The following is a 19,648-nucleotide window of genomic DNA, read 5'->3' on the forward strand; positions in this document are numbered from 1 at the left end:
ACGTTAAGTAAGCTTGGTACTCGTCATTCTGAAGCAGGAAATTGTGTCAAACTCTGCTTCTTCAAAAATTCTAACATGTTGAGACTAGCCTAGTAATTACAGGTTTATAATTACAACTGTCATACATATCTTTAAATTCTATTAGCCAAGAGCAAAATCTTTCTTTAACCTCAGAGTTGTGGTGTTTGGTACAATTTATATGATAAAGCCATAGTCTTTTAAAGATGCAGACTAAATTTTAAACTTCAGCTGATTTGAAAGACGGTAAAGAAGCTATAACTGTGTGTAAGGTTTCCATTGAACATTGCATTCTGTACACTGTAAATTCAATAGTTGTTTACATTATGAGACAACATTACTGGAAGCGATACAATGATTCACAAATGAGTTTTTAGGAACAGTTTTATTAGGAGCATGCATAAGATAAGGAAGTTTTAAGCATCTTGAAAAATATTACAATTTCGGTTGTAAGTGACATTAAAAAATTGTTACAAAAATGCTTAATCAAAATCAGAGCTGCTGAAAGACAGCATTTCTATGTCTTTCTCTTGCTGTTCCTGGATACTGAAATTTGGCCAAAAATCTGGACAGCTTTGCTTGAAAGGCCTTACTCCCAATCTGCCCCCAGCATCAGAAATAAATACAGGGCAGCTTAGATCTTCCATTTCTATGTCTGCCACCGACTGTTGTGGGTAGAAGTGTTTAGATGGATCCCCACCATGCTCGTTTGATAAACCTACTCCTTCTCCAGTCTCGGCAATGCCTACAGAGGAAAAGAATCATTGAACATCAAGAACAATAGGAGATTCACAGGTATATGTGATTACTCTGTAGACATATATTCCTGTACATAACCACAAGGAAAGTGAGTATCAGAAGGGCTGTGGAATATATTATTTAAAGCAGCTATCTTTTATGTGGTTGCTAGGAAACCTGGTGGGGATCTGGGGTTACACATTTGTGTATAGATCTAGAGTTCTATTTCAACCATCCTGACCACCAGGTGTGAGATGAAACACCTGGATACCATTGGACTCATTAGAAAGATGTTCTAAAGAGATGACCACCACATTTAGACATCTGAATGAGGCAACACTAGCCTTGTAAAACTCCCTTGTACCATCTCTAGTGGCATTTCAATGTAGGATGTATTTATGTTCAGCACAACTATAGGTCATGGTGATAATGTCCTGAGTAAGGGTTTATAACTCTAGTTTATAAGTTTAAGTTTATTATAAGTTATGTTTCTGTGCCTCATCCCAATCTGAATGGTCTTGATATGTTCATGATCCATCAAATCGAAATGTATGAAAAATGCACTCAAGGCATTCTGGAGAATAGATTATATGTAGCTGTTAAGATCCACATGTTGTCTACAGCAAATACTGTCATATATCACTTCATGGTCTCAGCTTGCACGAGAGGGTATTGTAGCATCTGGTACAGGTCACTTAGATTTCATGTCCAAGGCACCCTAAACTTCGGCATCTACTCTTCAATCAACCGATGAGCAACCCAGTTTTACACACACACAACTGGCTCCAGAATGACTGGAGCCTACACAAAGACCAGATAACCCCATGCCGCTTCTCTGATTGAACTCATAGGGGCCCTCAACCAGAACACACACACACACACAACACAATGAGACATTCCTTTTACTAATAAAACAAGTAGATAAGATACTCTAAGATTCGTATTCTTATAACCCTGTTGTAATGTGTTTCTTCTGTTAAGGCTTGCCTGACTTAAAATTATTTACTCCTTGCTTTCCTGACAAGGGTGTATTTTATTTATGTGTCAGAACACAACACTGTAGTAACATCAGTTACACTTTGAATACTGATCTGTGTATGTAATGTACCGCTGCCTTTATACCGTCATTACCCTTCATGTTTAGTATCCAAATGACCACAAAATTATCAGTTACTCATTTTTCAAACAATGGTGTATTTTATTTGAGCACGAAAGGTGCCATACCATCTTAATACACATTGGATAAAACTTTAAAGTCATCTAAAAGTTTTATAGCTAAACCACACCCACAGACACCTGAAAGAAATGGAGTTTTTCCCTCCGAAATCTCAGGCCGTAGTATTGGCCATCTCCCCAAAGATGGGTGGAGATCGCGACCTTTAAATTGTCACAAACGCCACCAATCCGTGGTCAGATTTTCGGAACAGCTTGGAGACGACTCCACCTTCCTTCAAAGAAGTTCCAGCAAGCTTCACTTCCAAGAATGACAACTGCTCTGATCTTCAGGAGAACTTGGAAGAATGTCTGACCCCACCCTAACTGACTCTTCAGAGATTTCTCTGTTGCATCCGGACTCTTGTGCAGTAAGCCAATGCAAGTAACCGTTTCCTTTACCAACCAATTTAGATGCATATTTTAAGTATGAACCTTGTATTGTGTCTTAAGGTGAATTTAAGTTTCCGGTGACGATTTCCCAGTTAGGGTGTGATTAATTTTGAAGTTTAAGCTTGCCATTTCTTTCCTTCTTTTCTCTAATTTCTTCTTTCCAGTCTCTTCCTCCCTTTCCCCAATTTTAATTTATTTTGTGTTATTTTATTTTCATCTTCGTTTTCCCTATTTCTTTTGTTTGTTTGTGTAGTTAGTTTTATGTTGTGTTTGTCTCATTCATTAAATGCCATATTTTTGTGCCACAAGTGATTGTCTCTGAGTATCACTCACAAACTTAAGGTACCTGCAACATCTGGTCTGAACTACATGGTCTATTAAGTTAATTTAATTTACATTACGGTATAAAGTATAAGGGAAGTGAATCTTTCTTGGCCGGGAAGATAGAATTATAGAATTCATAGAATTAATAAAGGTTACACGGCCTGTTCGCCGGACGAACAGACCAAATAAGTATAACGTTAATTCCATTACCGTTAATTTCAACTTAGGTTAAAATATTTAGAGTCACTACAACGCGTTGCAATTACTTATAAATATTTACCTTGCTTCGCGAGCCAAAATCGCTACAGTATAAAGGTAATTTTTACTACCCTTGGTTTTTCAGAACACATCCCAAACCCAAACTGAGATTAATACAAAACACTTACCAACTTTATATTCTTCTAACTGGGTTACGTTGACATATACCGCCAAACAAGTCATGTAGTTTTTAAAAAGGTCAGGATTAAAGGGCTGAAACGATGGCCCATTTGGATTGTTGTCGTATAAATGCCATTCATTTTCAGACGACTGGAAGCACATAGTCATGTGCTCATCTTTCCCCATCAGCAAAAAAATGGAGGCAAAATTCCTAGAAGCAAGAAAAATACTCTGGTCAGGGGACATAAAAAAAAAACTTGACTTACAAACTTCAATGTAACATTTCTTATGTTTTGCTATGTAAAATGATTTGTCGTGTATTTGTACAATTACCTTTTCTTCTCTTTATCATTAATATAATTAACATTTAGTGGCATTTCTTTGATCGGAACATCGGGACCTTTAACAGGAACCAGAATTAGAGGTGGATCAGACGGGTCACCCAAAACAAATACACTTCCAAATGTGTTAAGCTTCCTGTAAAGACAAACATCACATTACATGCAGAAAAAAGAGATATAACACACATGCTAAAGTAAACAAATCTTGCTCCTTAAACACGCTAAAATACAATGTAACACACAATAGTACCTGAATAACACTGCACTAATACCTGAATTAATCCTTAACTGTTGAGCTCTTGAATTCATGCATGAATAATGGACTAACGTGTACCTTAAGTACACGTTAGTCAACATTTGTTAGTTAATCTACTGCAATAATTGATACAGAGAGATAAACTAAATCTAGACAGAAATGAATTGCACCTCAGTGGATGGCACTGGATTACTGTTTAATAAATTAACCTGATCCTCCTTAGTAAATCTAGAAAGACCTAATAATAATATACACCAACAATTTTACAAAAATTCAACAATTTAACCCATTTTGTGTAATGCATTTATCTTTAAATCTTAATGTCGTACTAATACGTGCACTTTTTATTCATATCTTTTCTTATAGATCAATTTTGTCTTTACCGCTACATGTTAATTAATATGTTAACTAATAAACGTGTACTAAAGTGCTTATGGCCGTCGTTATTTCCCGCATCTATTCACAGTTATGGTTAGCTATATGGTGAACATTAGTTAATGATTATACATGTCTTAACTCCTCATTAGTTCATAATGAAGTCAGTATTCATTTATGATTAATGCATGATTATTCACATTCTGTTATTTTAAAGTGTTACCAAATAAATTATCTTCATTAAAAGTAAGTTTTTTTATGTTTTATTTACAAAGACAATAATTTTGCTTTAAATTTGCTTATACACTTACCTGATTATTTTACAATCGTTTGGAGAGCTTTCTGGCCACACCAGTTTATCGAATAGTGGGAAATAATCTTTGACGTTGCCAAAAAGCTCGACTTTTCCATGATTTATCTCAGTTACACAGAATGTCCGAGCCTCATCATTCTTTTTATTGTTTAACAAAGAAATAACTTCTCTGAAAAAGTCATTTCTATTTAAAAGATCTGCTACATTTGGACAGCAGATATAAGCTATATGAAAGGTAGTTAGGACAGTGTCCAGGACGCAAGTTCTAAAATATCGTTCTGAGCCTTCTTTGATAGCAGAGTTGTCTTTAATCAGCAACTTGATTCTAGATACAAAGAAGACCAGAGAGATTCAGAACAGTTAATACAGAAAATGTAAAGATGAGCCTTATTATAGAACCACAATCACTAGTTTAGTCTTAGTGTTCTAACATACAGAATATAGAGTGTTAAATCATGAATAATAGAAACAATTACAATTGTGCTAACTAGCATCTAACTATGTTGATGAGACTTCAGTGTTGTCTAAAAGTTACAATATAAAATGGATTAGTAACACAACGATGCCTGTTGTGACCAAAATCCGACGTGATCAAATTTCAACTATCCCCAAAACCTCCAACATGCCGAGTCATTGAAGTGTTTTTGTTCTGTAATAACTAGAGCATAAAGGTGACATGTTTACTTTCTAGCTTGTTGTAATTTAGCATCCGGTTTTCCCCTATTTCAGCCCGTCTTTTCAAAAAAACTAAAAAGGAAACTAAAATGTCATCAGAGCTCATTGATCAACTGAAACTTCTCATATTTAATACACATTATTTATGATAAGATCCTGAATTCCGCATGCTAGAAATCTCAATGATGCTAACATGTTGAGTCTAACATAGTGATTACGGTTCAATAATTAGGACTGTCATAAGTGTCTCTAAAACTTTGTATGGATTCTGTTTCTTAGCAATATCTTATTCTTATTCTATATCTTAATCTTTACCTTTGATAAAATGTTTGCATTGTAAATCAGTTTTAAGCTCTCCGCTGTCAAAGAAATGCTGTCGATCGTCTTCCTGTTCACAAAAGGAAAGCATCCACAGAGCAGATTACATCATGTGACCTGAAAGTACATGTAGGCAGGGCAAAAAAAAAAAATGTTTCTTTAACCTCAGTGATGTGGTGTTTGAAACAATCTGTATGATAAAGCCATATTTGAAAGATGCAGACTAAATTTTAAACTTCAGCTGATTTGAAAACTATAACTGTGTATAAAGTTTCCACTGAACACTGCATTCTGTACACTGTAAATTCTGTAAAGTCTTTACATTATGAGACAACATTACTGAAAGTGATACAATGATTCACAAATTAGTCTTTAGGAACATTTAGAATTTTTTATGGGATCAAGCATATTATAAGAAACACCAGGTTTAACTATAAGTTTATCAGGTTATACAGTTCTTCTAATTGTTTGTCTGCTATAAACTTTAGCAAAAAGTCAATTTTAAAGACACATTTCAGATCTTTATTCCACAAGGGCTCACACAAAAAGGGCCTCAACAAAGTAATTCTCAAATATTTTGCACTTGCATTGTCCATTAACTGCAAAATAAAGATGTATACATGCAGTACTATTCATAAGTGATAGATTGAAATGTACTCTAGTTTCAGATACAAGTGTCAGAGTGATTCTAGGCCTTACTGACACAAAGTTACAGAGGCTAGAATGGAGGGTTTTGATTTCCGTCTGAGTTGTTTACTGATAAACTGATTAATCTTATTGTTGTCTTTAATGATAGAAGGTACAAAACAACTGAGGGTCATAGCCACATGTCTTGACTTTCACCAAAAAAAATTCAAGTCAAAAGACTCAAAAATGGATTTTATATGAATATTTATCTACGGACATGTCCATCCGTTCATGTTTTTCTTGTTTACTTGTTTACTGTTTAACTTTAAATTAAAAGACTGCATGCTCAGTTTAAAAGGCCTAAAACAAAGAGAACCTCTCTGCCTAGAAGTCTGCTGTGAAAAAAAGGCCTGTACCCTGACACCCTGAGGTGTGAGAGTGTGAAAAAGTTGAGAATTGCGCAATAAAACCATTGCGCAGCTCAGGCCTCATAGATGTGTCATGTTGCATACCGTTGGAATCGTCTCCTTATTGGCTAAAAAGCTGTAAAGGTCCCAGATCAGGAAATCGCTACTGGAGGGAGCAATTGTCAGTCAAACGGAGGGTGTCCCATCTAGAATGGAGAGACATTATTGGCTTCTCAGCCATCTATCTCTGCACCACAGGCACCGATTGGCTCATGTGAGGGCTTCTTTGATTTGTTAGGCCCTGGACTACAAATCTGACGCAACAGTGTAGTTTTATAAGCCTCATGGGAGAGGTTAGAGCCGAAACAATGGACAGGGGTGAACTGCTGTTTACAGTTTTCGGTCAGAAACGTAAAATTTGTGAGGCGAGTAAAGTGTTTTGGATTAAAAGGCTTACATATTCCCTAAGTTCCTTGGACTCTTGGGGATTTTTTACAAGCATTTGTTTCAGAAAATATTACCCCAGTGAAGAAAGGGAAGCGAACAACTGGTCTAGCGCCGCCTAGTTCAGTTCACTATCAACTTGGATTGAATTAGTATGATGGCTATAAATCATATTATGCTTTGTGTGTGGGCTTAATAAAATCCTGAGAGTCTAAGCTTTCAAACAATATATTTAAACATGTATTTAGAGGATTTAATGCTTAAAAGCTACAATGAAGGTGATGCAGCCTCATCCCCTAGTGGTTGTGTGCCATGGCTGGCACGGCGGTCACATAACAGGTTTAATGTTATTTTCACTTGATGAATCACCTGTGGATTTTGGGGTAAGAGTGAGGTTTAGCACCCAGCAGACCTATTATAACTTTGTACAAGTTGTGTTTTTGGAATTTACTGTTAAAGTGAATTTTTATACCTTTGGAGTAGGCTTTGCTGTTTAAAACATTGCTAATTACCGTTGTGCTTGACATCAGCTATGTACGTATCTTTATTTTCCATTTTGGTTACAGTTATGGATAACATTATGGGGTCTCATCATTAGATCTGGGACTGGTGTAGTCAAGAACAGGACAGCATTTCTACGTCTTCCACCCGCTGTTCCTGGATTCTGAAATATCACCAAACATCTGGACAGCTTTGCTCGGAAGGCCTTACCAGTTTGTCCCCAGTCAATTCACAGGTACTGTATATGTGATAACACTGAAGACATATTTTACTGTAGATAACTACAAGGGCAGTGAGAATGGACTGTGAAGGACTGTGGAATAAATGAATTAAAGCAGCCATCTTAATAATGTTTTTAATAATAATAATAATAATAAATAATGGCTTTTCTATTTTTATGTAGAAGTCATGGCAGAAAATCTAATGGAATGGATGGAATAATGATGGATAATAATAATAATAATAATAATAATAATAATAATAATAATAATAATAATAATGGAATAAGTTTGTATGCGTTACAGTCGAGAACAATAAATGGTGGGATGCTGATGTGGTGTTTGAGGTAATATATTTTCAATCAAAAGGGCTTTCTCTGTTTTTTGGTTTGGAGAGTATTCATTTGTGTTAAACACATTATTTATGCTAACTTGTTATATTTGATGTATTTTCTCTTTTCCTTGTCTTGGGAGTGTAAGCATCATGTTTGCTTAATGTTAATTGCCTGTATTTCTAGTTAGTTTTATCTGCTGGTAGTTTTAATCTTCCACATTTATTCTTTTCCAGTTAGATCATTTTCTGCTGGGAGTTTTAAGTTTGAATGTATTAGAACATAGCTTTAGATTTTGTTTTAATTTAGTCCAATCGAATAGTGACAACTAATGCATCCGCTTATACAGCATTTTCCTTACTTTGCTCAAAGCTTTGGCTCTCAAAACCTCACTGATAGCCTTCAAGGTCCACACCATACACATATTCACACTATATCAGTGGTCTGAGACTTGGAGGAACTATAAGAACATTTTTTTATAGGATCCAGAAAGGAGACAGACAACATGAAATGTAAGGAAACCTGGACACACACCCCAACTCTGAGTGTGTGTAGACTAAGTGCACACTTACTTCATAGCATGTCCAGTCTAAAGTGAAATGCAGACACACACACACACACACACACACACACACACACACACACACACACACACACACACACACACACACACACACACAAGGCCAACACACAAGTGTGTATGAAATATAAAGGGAAGATACAGGGTCACTAGGCTCTAAAACACTAAAATTACTTCTCTCTCACACATAGAAGAAATGTTGTGATTAATTAATTAATAGCATTTTTAATTTTCAATTTTGCCATTCTGTTACTGGTGAACAACAGACTTAAATGATAAGCTGTATATGTGATATACTGAAAGTGTTTACATTTAAATGCGTTATAAAAATGTTACACTTATTTTTATAATATTTATTAGATAGTGTTCATTAAATAGTGGTTGTTTTCTAAGTTGTATTTTACATTAAACAAGTGTTTAATGTAGTGCATTTATTGGGTTAATTATTAGTTGACGTACCTGCGCCCCGATGCGCTTCATTTTGGATTAATACACCGTCACGGAAGCCATCACTACATTGTTCTCCGTCATTATTTCTTTAATTAATCCTTTTGGTACATCTACACAGGTACTACATATATTGTTGTATATTGTTAAACACTAAAGACTATGTTCAGTTTGTGTTTTATAGTTCCCAAATTGACTATAATTATGTTGTAATTTATTTAAAATAATCTATATGGACTTTTTTTTTTACATTTCATTTATTAGCAGATGCCTTAGCAGATCATTTAGTAATATAAGAAAAACAGCACAGAATGAGCAGAACAGGAGCAAAACTAGCCAATTTCAGCAAAAAATTTATATATATACGTGTATATATATATATATATATATATATATATATATATATATATATAGTATATATATATATATATATATATATATACGTATATATATATATATATATATATACGTATATATATATATATATATATATACGTATATATATATATATATATATATATACGTATATATATATATATATATATATATATATATATATATATATATATATATATATAGAGAGAGAGAGAGAGAGAGAGAGAGAGAGAGAGAGAGAGAGAGATGGTCAGAGGGAATTGCACTGTGTGTTTGTGGACTTGGAGAAAGCGTATGACAGGGTGCCAAGAGAAGAGCTCAGACAGAGGAGTTCAAGGTGGAGGTGGGACTGCATCAGGGATCGGCTCTGAGCCCCTTTCTGTTTGCTATAGTGATGGACCAGTTGTCAGAGGAGTCTCCTTGGATGATGATGTTTGCAGATGACATTGTGATCTGTAGTGAGAGCAGGGAGCAGGTGGAGGAAAACCTGGAGAGGTGGAGGTTTGTGCTGGAGAGAAGAGGAATGAAAGTCAGTCATAGTAAGACTGAGTACATGTGTGTGAATGAAAGGGAGAGAAGCGGAACAGTAAGGTTACAGTGTGAAGAAGGTACAGGAGTTTAAGTACTTGGGGTCAACAGTCCAGAGTAATGGAGAGAGTGGGAAAGAAGTAAAGAAGTGAGTGCAGGCGGGTTGGAGTGGGTGGAGAAAGGTGTCAGGAGTTCTGTGTGATAGGAAAATATCAGCGAGAATCAAGGGGAAGGTGTACAGGACAGTGGTGAGACTGGCCATGCTGTATGGTTTAGAGACAGTGTCACTGAAGAAGAGACAGGAGTCAGAGCTAGAGGTAGCCGAACTGAAGATGTTGAGGTTCTCTTTGAGAGTGACAAGATTAGACAGGATTAGGAACGAATACATCAGTGTAAATGTCTGATAAATTGCATTAATATTCTCCTACACAGTATTATATTTATGTGTTAGTAAGACATTGTAGTTCTACAGTGCTACCTAGTGGTCTGTTCTGCTTTTATTTTGAAAAACGCCGCTTTCTTTAATGTTTTTGTAGTGCTAAACTTCCTGTTACACTCGCTTCACCACGCTCACGCATCGTCGGAGAAATAGTAAAAAACTTAAACACATTAGTTGTTTATCATGTTCATCCATTTGAATCCTGTAAGGAAAGAGTTTACATTGTGATTTACTTTATTATTTTTGTATTGTTCGTACCTGTTATATCTAAGAGTCTTGAACTGTGAGGATGTGTGTCGAGCTAGAGAGAATGTTAGCTGATGGCCGAAACTCTTTAATTAGCGCCCTTGGAGAGCAGAATGAGGTATGAAACTCAAAAATTTTGAGTGTGTATTATTATCAGAAGAGATTTTGTTTAGGGAACAGAGAATGTCATGAACTTCATTAGTTTGAGTTAATTGCACGTGTCCTCATGATAAAATGTAATATATTGTGTTTCATTTAAAAGAAGCATGTGAAATTTTATCTGTCAAAACATTGTTCATTCTATATTGATCATTAGTTATAATGTTAAAATGATTTGTATTTGGTGTTAACATGATTAATATGTGAACATGATTTATGTGCTAATTTTTTGTGACACTACATAGAAGCATTTTGTATTTTTGCTGTTTTCTGCTGTAGTTTTCACGGTCTTCATGGTGCTTATGGTGCATTGTGATCGTTGAGAGGAAGAAATAAACCAACACCTGTTTGGAACTTTCTGCTTCTTCTTGATTAATAAATCCAAGGGGCTGCTACACAGAGGGACAGCTCATGTTGGACGTTTGGGAGACAAAGTTAGAGAGGCCAGATTAAGATGGTTTGGACATGTTCAGAGGAGGGAGAGTGAGTATATTGGAAGGAGAATGTTGGACATGGAGCTGCCAGGCAGGAGGCAAAGAGGAAGGCCAAAGAGGAGGTATATGGATGTAATTAATGAGGATATGAAGCTAGTCGGTGCAAGTGTTGAGGATGCAGAAGATAGGGATATGTGGAGAGAGATGATTCGCTGTGGTCACCCCTGAAGGGAAAAGCCCGAAAGAAGAAGAAAGGTTACTGTAGACGCAGCATATCATATTTCAGTAGTTTCAACAGTCACGTTTATAGTAGAGCTTACACAATTAATTAAATTAAATAGTAATTAAATCTATAATACTGACCATTCAATTGCGAGTTAAGAAAGTCAATACATCATAAAATCACGATTGACAATGTAGTTGTCTGTGTTTTTTCTCACTTTGTAGCTCAAAATTGAGAAGTGCAAATGATATGACTGTATTTGCTATTTCTCTGATCAGACATGAGGAATAGCAGAATTATCTGGAAATATTCCCTGAATAAGTTTTAAAAAATTTGGCTTCAGGCAATAACACGATACAACAAAATGACATTCAAATCACAATTCAAATTTAGATGAAATGATTATCTTGAGGGGTGACCTGAAATGACGTGCTGGCTGATTTAGTGTGTTCGTTTTAACTGCTAGATTTGATTTAGTTTTTGTCTGTTAAATTTGTCATAGATTTCCTCAGAAAAATTTTGGCAAATTCATTTATTATTATTATGTATTTATTTATTTAAAAATAATGTTATTTGTACTCAAATTTTCCAAAATTGTACTTTCAAAGTTTAAAATCCTACTTAAACTGAATGTCAGATGCTCATTGTGCTTCATCCTCATTAAAGTAAATTAATTTCGCTAAATTTGACTGAATTTCGGTAACATTATTATGTTTAATTACCTTTTAGTAGAAACATTTTATTAGAAAAATAACATCAGTGTGATCAAACAGGTTGCTGATATAAACATGCTCAGTTATCAAGGGGATCAAGTTTCACCTTTGCCCAGTTGACCAAGTTTGATAGTGTGTTTTGTAGGTTCTTCAGTTTCCTCCTGCTATCCACAAACATGCAGGATTGTAGATTGGCTATCCTAAGTGTGAATGTGTATTCATGGTGCCATGAAATGGACTGACAACCTGTCTCATGTCAATACTCCTAGTGTTATGGAATAGACTTTAAACTGCATCAATACAGGATCATTGACCACAACATGAATGAATGAACTAATGAACCCATTGTAAGGATGTTCACACTTGCAAGTGTAAATATAACCACAGATTACAGCTCAGTGATGTTTACACTGGTTGCATGAGTATGTTAGATTTGCAAATATAATCAAGTGTATTGTTTGAGTGGTAAGAGGCTCTGACTGTAAAGTGCAAGATAAGAAAGTATTGAGGTCCCTAAACCACTACAAATCATCGACAGATTATAAAGGAAAGGTTCTGGGGTCTTTCCTGCCTAAATAACAGAAAAATATAAACATTAATATACAAAAATATAAAAAAACATTAATATAAAACATTAATATAAACATAAAATAGTAATATATTAATATATATTAATATTATAATTAATATAAACATTAATTATAATAAAAATATAATTAATATTAATGCTTAAATACTGTATTGTCCTATGGAAATAAGAAAGTGAACTGTCTATGACAAATTATAACAGAATGCAATTAAATTCAGCGTATTTTGTTGCATATTTATTTTGCGTATTTATACAATTTACATAGTATTTAAGAACTGCTGATGGATAGATTTTTCAGACGTGTTTCCAGGTCTTGCAGCGAGTTTTGATTTATGGGGTCACATAGAACCAGCTGGTGTCTTGATAAGCAAAAGCGTTCTGATCCTACACATAGCCCGGTCTCAGGAATACCTACAAAATAAAATATAAATGAAGAGCAACCTTTTTGACTTAAATGATAAGTTATACTTATAATTAAATATGAAATTCAAAAGCAATTTAAGGTTAGGGTCTGCTAAATAAAAACACACCATGCTTATAGTCTTCTGCTAGGGTCGTGTTGACGTATATGGCCGAGCAGATGCAACATTCTGTAGAAATGTTTCTGTAGAGATCTTCGATGCGATAATGCTGGAAAGGGAATCCTGGGTCATTATCGTAGAGTATCCATTTGTTGTCTGATAATTTAAACAACATGGACATGTGTCGCTGTACTTTGTCCCCGAGCAGCAAAACCTCAAGCTCAAATTTCCTATAAACCAGAAGCCATTGTTTGTGAGACACAGATTAAACAGTGTAACTTTATACCTGGAGGCATTTCAGAAAGTATGTTTTTGATAGTGTGCTTTAATTTCATCCCATGGTACCTTAATGCTCCAAAGCCTGCTGGGCCCTGTTCTTTGCCTACTTCAACTTCACCCCCTCTTAGAGAAAACCTGATTCACTGTCTACACTCTATGTGGCTAGCCCAAGAAAAGGAAGTGAAGAGCGCAATTGTTCCCTCTTCTTTTTCATGGGAGCAGTCACTTAGGACATTGACCAGAAGATAGCATGAACACCAAGACAGAAAATTCTCCATTTAGGCTCAACAAACTCATCACTTGGGCACACATTCCCATAGCCACAGGCCCTCACAGAAGTATTCCAGGTCCTCACAGAAGTATTGTTATACTGTATACACTGAACAAAATTATAAACGTAACACTTTTTATTCCTTATGTTTACCTTCTGCTCTATGTTTATGTTCTGTAAAGCAGCTTTGAGACAATGTCTATTGTAAAAAGCACTATACAAAAAAACTTGAATTGAATTGAACACTTTTGTTTTTGCCCCTATTTTTCATCAACTGAATTCAGAGATCTAAGACTTTTTCTATGTACATAAAATCCCTATTTCTCTTAAATATTGTTCACAATTCTGTCTAAATCTGTGTTATTGAGCACTTCTCCTTTGCAGAGATAATCCATACACCTGACAGGTGTGGAATATCATGATGCTGATTAGACGGGGTGGGGGTGGGGAGGTGGGGGGGTTGGTCTTTGGTGTGACCATCATTTGCCTCACGCAGTGCAACACATCTATTTCGCATAGAGTTGATCAGGTTGTTGATTGTGGCCTGTGGAATGTTGGTCCACTCCTCTTCATTGGCTGTGCAAAGTTGCTGTATATTGGCAGGAACTGGAACACGCTCACGTATACTCCGATCTAGAGCATCCCGAACAAGCTTAATGGGTGACATGTCCGGTGATTATGCTGGCCATGCAAGAACTGTAATGTTCTCAGCTTCCAGGAATTGTGTAAAGATCCTTGCAACACGGTCTGTGGTTGTGAGGCCGGTTGGATGTACTGCCAAATTTTCTTAAACACCTTTGGAGACGGCTTATGGTGGAGAAATGAACATACAATTCACGGGCAACAGATATGGTGGTCATTCCTGCAGTCAGCATGCCAATTGCATGCTCCTACAAAAATTGCATCATCTGTGGCTTTGTGCTGTGTGAAAAAAAACTGCACATTTTAGAATGGCCTTTTATTGTTACACAACTGTGCAATAATCATGCTAATCAGCATCTTGATATGCCACACCTATAAAGTGGATGGATTATCTTGGCCAAGGAGAAGTGCTCGCTAACACAGATTTAGACAGATTTGTGAACAATATTTGAGAGAAATAGGCCTTTTTTTGTACATAGAAAAAAATGTGAAAAACCACATTGTGTAAATGGTTTAAAATGGGCAAACAAGCAGAGAACAAGAGGCACTAACCAATAAGGAGAACCCTCAAGGCTGTAAATAACTAAATCCTAGATACATTAATCTGTAAAAGATCCTTAATCAAATAAACCAGTTTATGCACTAGCACTGTTGTATACACATGCGGGTAAACCTGTTTGTATAATTTCAATAAAAAAAGAAAATCCCTCAGTAATCAACTGGGAACTGACAAAAGTAATAATAATTTTACAAATATAGCTGCAAGCAGCGATGGCGGGCCCTCGCATGTTTTTTTATCGTTATACGGTGCCTCCCAGAAAACAATGCACGGTGGGCAAGTGCATCAAGTGGGTAAATATCAGTGGACTATTTTATGTTGTTACTGACCCATTTGGGGACTGTAGGTAAATGAAACCCCACATTTTAGACACTACTGAGCCACTTAAGAGACACCTTTGTCTGACCTTTTTGTCCACACTTAACAGCGGAAAATGTGATGTATGTGTCAAATTTCAAGTTAATCTAAGCATGCCAAAAGCCTTAAATATGCCTGAAATAAATGTAAACTTTGACACGATGCCATGGCAACGATGTTTGAGATATCAAAAATCCGTTTGCAATTTTGCATTAGATTCAATCGCATGAATCCTCTAGGAGGAGTATTTAAAAGTTCACCACATGAAACTGTTGTGACTGACACACTTCCTGGCGCCTGTTGGTGGCACTATACACGGGTCTCACAATAACTACATCGATGCGATCGGAATCCTTGGCCGAACATACACACCGCGTGTCATCACAATAAGACATTTTTTGCCTTAGATATGACACTTTCTGTTTCTTTGAATTCGCCATAACTTAGTCGCCTCACCATGGCAGCACCGTTTGAGATATCAAAAATCCCTTCGGGATTTAGCAAGTGCAACGTCTCGGCATCAAGTTCACCACGTTTGGTGTCAATCGCATGAATGTCCTAGGAGGAGTATTTAAAAGTTCATTGCATGCAACTGTGAAAAAAAAACACCTTTGTGACTGACACACTTCCTGGGGCCTGTTGGTGGCGCTATACCCGGATCTCACAATAAGCACATCGATGCGATCAGAATCCTTGGCCGAACATAAGCACCGCGTGTCATCACAATAAGAAATTTTTTGGCTTAGATAGAAGACACTTCCTGTTTCTCTGAATGCGCCATAATTTAATCGCCTCGCCATGGCAGCACCGTTCGAGATATCAAAAATCCCTTCTGAATTTATCATCTACAACTTTTCGGCATCATGTTCATCACTTTTGGTGTCAATCGCATGAATGTCCTAGGAGGAGTATTTAAAAGTTTACCGCATGCAGCTGTCAAAAAATCCACCTTTGTAACTGACATACTTCCTGGGGCCTGTTGGTGGCGTTATACCCAGCACTCACAATAAGCCCATCGATGCGATCAGAATCCTTGGCCGAACATACACACCGTGTGTCATCACAATAAGACATTTTTTGGCTTTGATAGAAGACACTTCCTGTTTCTCTGAATTCGCCATAACTTAGTCGCCTCGCCATGGCAGCACCGTTTAAGATATCAAAAATCCCTTCGCAATTTAGCAAGTGCAATGTCTCGGCATCATGTTCACCACGTTTGGTGTCAATCGTATGAATTCCCTACGAGGACTACTTATCCAAAATGGCCGACTTGGATTATTTGGTTCAGATGGTGTCAAGCATTTGTGGCGGCAACCAGGTGAGGAGTACAAAGATAAGTGTGTCTTGCACAAGCTCAAGCTGCCCCCTTCTCCCTCCGACACGCGGTGAATCAGTGTGCATGGCACTTACTAAAAAATATGATGGCTAGAATGTACAGTGTCTCACAGAAATGAGTACACCCCATCACATTTTTGTAAATATTTTAGTATATCTTTATATCTTAACACAACTCAAAAAACACAGCCATTAATGTCTAAACCGCTGGCCACAAAAGTGAGTACACCCCTAAGTGAAAATATCCAAATTGGGCGCAATTAGCCATTTTCTCTCCCCGGTGACATGTGACTCGTTAGTGTTACAAGGTCTTATGTGTGAAAGGCGGAGCAGGTGTGTTAAATTTGGTGTTATTGCTCTCAATCTTTCATAATGGTCACTGGAAGTGCAACATGGCACCTCATGGCAAAGAACTCTCTGAGGATCTGAAAAAAAGAATTGTTGCTTTACATTTATTATAGTTTAGGCTATAAGAAGATTGCCAAGACCCTGAAACTGAGCTGCAGCACGGTGGCCAAGACCATACAGTGGTTTAACAGGACAGGTCCCACTCAGAGCAGGCCTCGCTATGGTCAACCAAAGAACTTGAGCGCACGTGGTCAGCATTATATCCAGAGGTTGTGTTTCGGAAATAGACAGATGAATGCTACCAGCATTGCTGCAGAGGTTGGAGGGTTGAATGTCAGTGTTCAGACCATATGCCACACACTGCATTAAATTGGTGTGCATAGCTGTAATCCCAGAGGAAAGCCTCTTCTAAAGATGATGCACAAGAAAACCTGCAAAAAGTTTGCTGAAGACAAGCAGACCAAGGACTTGGATTCCTGGAACAATGTGCTGTGGTCTTATGAGATTATTTGGTTCAGATGGTGTCAAGCATTTGTGGCGGCAACCAGGTGCTGAGTACAAAGATAAGTGTGTCTTGCCTACAGTCAAGCATCATACAGTCATGGGTGAGTGCATGAGAGATCAAGCATCGCGTTAGTTCTGGCAGGCAACGTCGTCAAGCATGCATCAGCTGTTAATCAGCTGTCCACGACGGGCGCCAATCCGGTTACGACATCCATATTACCCGACCATTTAAATTCCCATTCATAGAGCCATTCTAGCGCTTCGCTGCTGCCGCGATCTAAACTGGGGGTTATTTCCACTTGGCACATGGTTTTGTTTTGGTGGTCTATTCTGTTTTCTAGTCGCTGCTCTCCCCACTCTGTCCATGCATGCGCATGGACAGGCACATGGATTTTTTCCCAGAACAGAACCGCCAAAACACTAACTGTATGCATATCATCTAATAATTCCCTTGTGACAAAGTGGTCCTGACAGAGCTACAGTTCATTGAGGGAACAATGGGTCCCAACATGTACTGTGACATACTAAAGCAGAATATGATCCCCTCCTTTCGGAGACTGGGCCACAGAGCAGTATTCCAACATGATAACGACCCCAAACACACCTCCAAGACGCCCACTGCCTTGCTAAAGAAGCTAAGGGCAAAGGTGATGGACTCCAGACCTAAACCCTGTTGAGCATATGTAGAGCATCTTCAAATGGAAGGTGGAGGAGCACAAAGTCTCTAACATTTACCAGCTCTGTGATGTCATCATGGAGGAGCAGAAGAGGACTCCAGTGGCAACCTGTGATGCTCTGGTGAACTCCATGCTCAAGTGGGTTAAGACAGTGCTGGAAAATAATGGTGGCTACACAAAATATTGACACTTCTGGCCCAATTTGGATATTTTCACTTAGGGGTTACTCACTTTTGTGGCCAGCGGATTATGAATGGTTGCGGGTTGAGATATTTTGAGGGGACAGCAAATTTACACTGTTATACAAGCTGTACACTCACTACATTACATTGTAGCAAAGTGTCATTTCTTCAGTGTTTTCACATAAAAAGAAATAATAAAATATTTACAAAAATGTGTGGTGTGTACTTACTTCTGTGAGATACGTGCAAAGTGGATGAAATGATGTATCTCTGCTGGGCGTATTTTGGGAAGGACTCCACCACGCCCTACAGACTGAACTAGCCTGCCATGGTACCAACAACCCCTGTCCCAGTACATTACCATGGCCATTCATCTTTACAATTTACTACGCCAGCAACACCTTGACCACCACACACGCAATCTTCGCGTGACTGCACCATTGAACTGCTGCCCAACGTTATGCCACCTAAAAGCTGAATATACACCCATCTGCTCTTGAGATTAGAGCCATGGAGCAATACATAGAGGAAGCCCTGGTGACAGGATATATCCATGCTCCATATCCCCTGTGGCCACAAGATTTTTCTTTGTGGTGGACTGAGAGGGATAAGGCCTCAAGGAGCAATCCTGGGTAAATTCCATGGACAACTTAGACCCAGCTCTCATTGAAGTGTTTCACTGACTCCCAACAAACCAGCTCCACGTCCTCAAGGTCATCCAAACCGTAGAACACCCAGAGCTATTCCTGTGGGTGTGGGGGATGTTATGTAACATCCCAACCAACAATGCCCCCAACAGTCCACCAGAGAGAACCCTCACCTGAATCGTAAGACTTCCGGGTCAAAGTCACTTCCAGGTTCCAGATAGATATAAAAGTGACAGGTATGCTATGCTCCACATGAAGTGTTGTTCCTTGTGACTTACCAAGCCTTGCTATTCTGTTTCTGTTTAATTGTATGTGACCCTGCTTTGTTTATCTTTTTTGGTTTTCTGATTCCGAATTGTTCCAACTGTTCTTTCTGTTTCGTTTTCTGAATCTATTGTATTGGATTTGTTTGCTGAGCAATAAATCTGCACATGGATTCTACTTCTGATGTGTCTGGGAATTCATTACACAACAACAACTTCCAAAGAGATTGGAGGTGAACTCCAAGGTCAAGGTACACCAGTGTCAGATCGCGAGATACAGTGCTGTTTTAGCCAAAGTGGACGTAATGGAAGATGACCAGAAAGGACTCCATTGTTGAAAACAAAACAAAAAAAAAGCGATTCTGGGCTTTGCCAAAATGCATATTGACAAGCCACAAAGTTTCTGGGAGAATGTCCTTTGAACAGATGAGACAAAACCTGAGCTTTTTGGCAAGTCACA

At 37.5% G+C, this 19,648-nt stretch overlaps 1 protein-coding gene across 1 annotated transcript in view; it reads right to left on the reverse strand.

Moving 5' to 3' along the window:
• Positions 1–485: 485 nt before the first annotated feature.
• Positions 486–19,648, reverse strand: part of LOC113654818 — a 28,325-nt gene continuing 9,162 nt past the window's right edge. The window contains exon 5 of the mRNA XM_047818982.1: positions 486–763. Within this exon, the coding sequence (XP_047674938.1) occupies positions 501–763 (263 nt within the window). The 3' untranslated portion in view covers positions 486–500. The remainder of the gene's footprint in view (positions 764–19,648) is intronic.

The sequence above is a fragment of the Tachysurus fulvidraco genome, chromosome 9, assembly GCF_022655615.1.
Source record: "Tachysurus fulvidraco isolate hzauxx_2018 chromosome 9, HZAU_PFXX_2.0, whole genome shotgun sequence".
In the NCBI taxonomy this organism is placed as follows: Eukaryota; Metazoa; Chordata; class Actinopteri; order Siluriformes; family Bagridae; genus Tachysurus; species Tachysurus fulvidraco.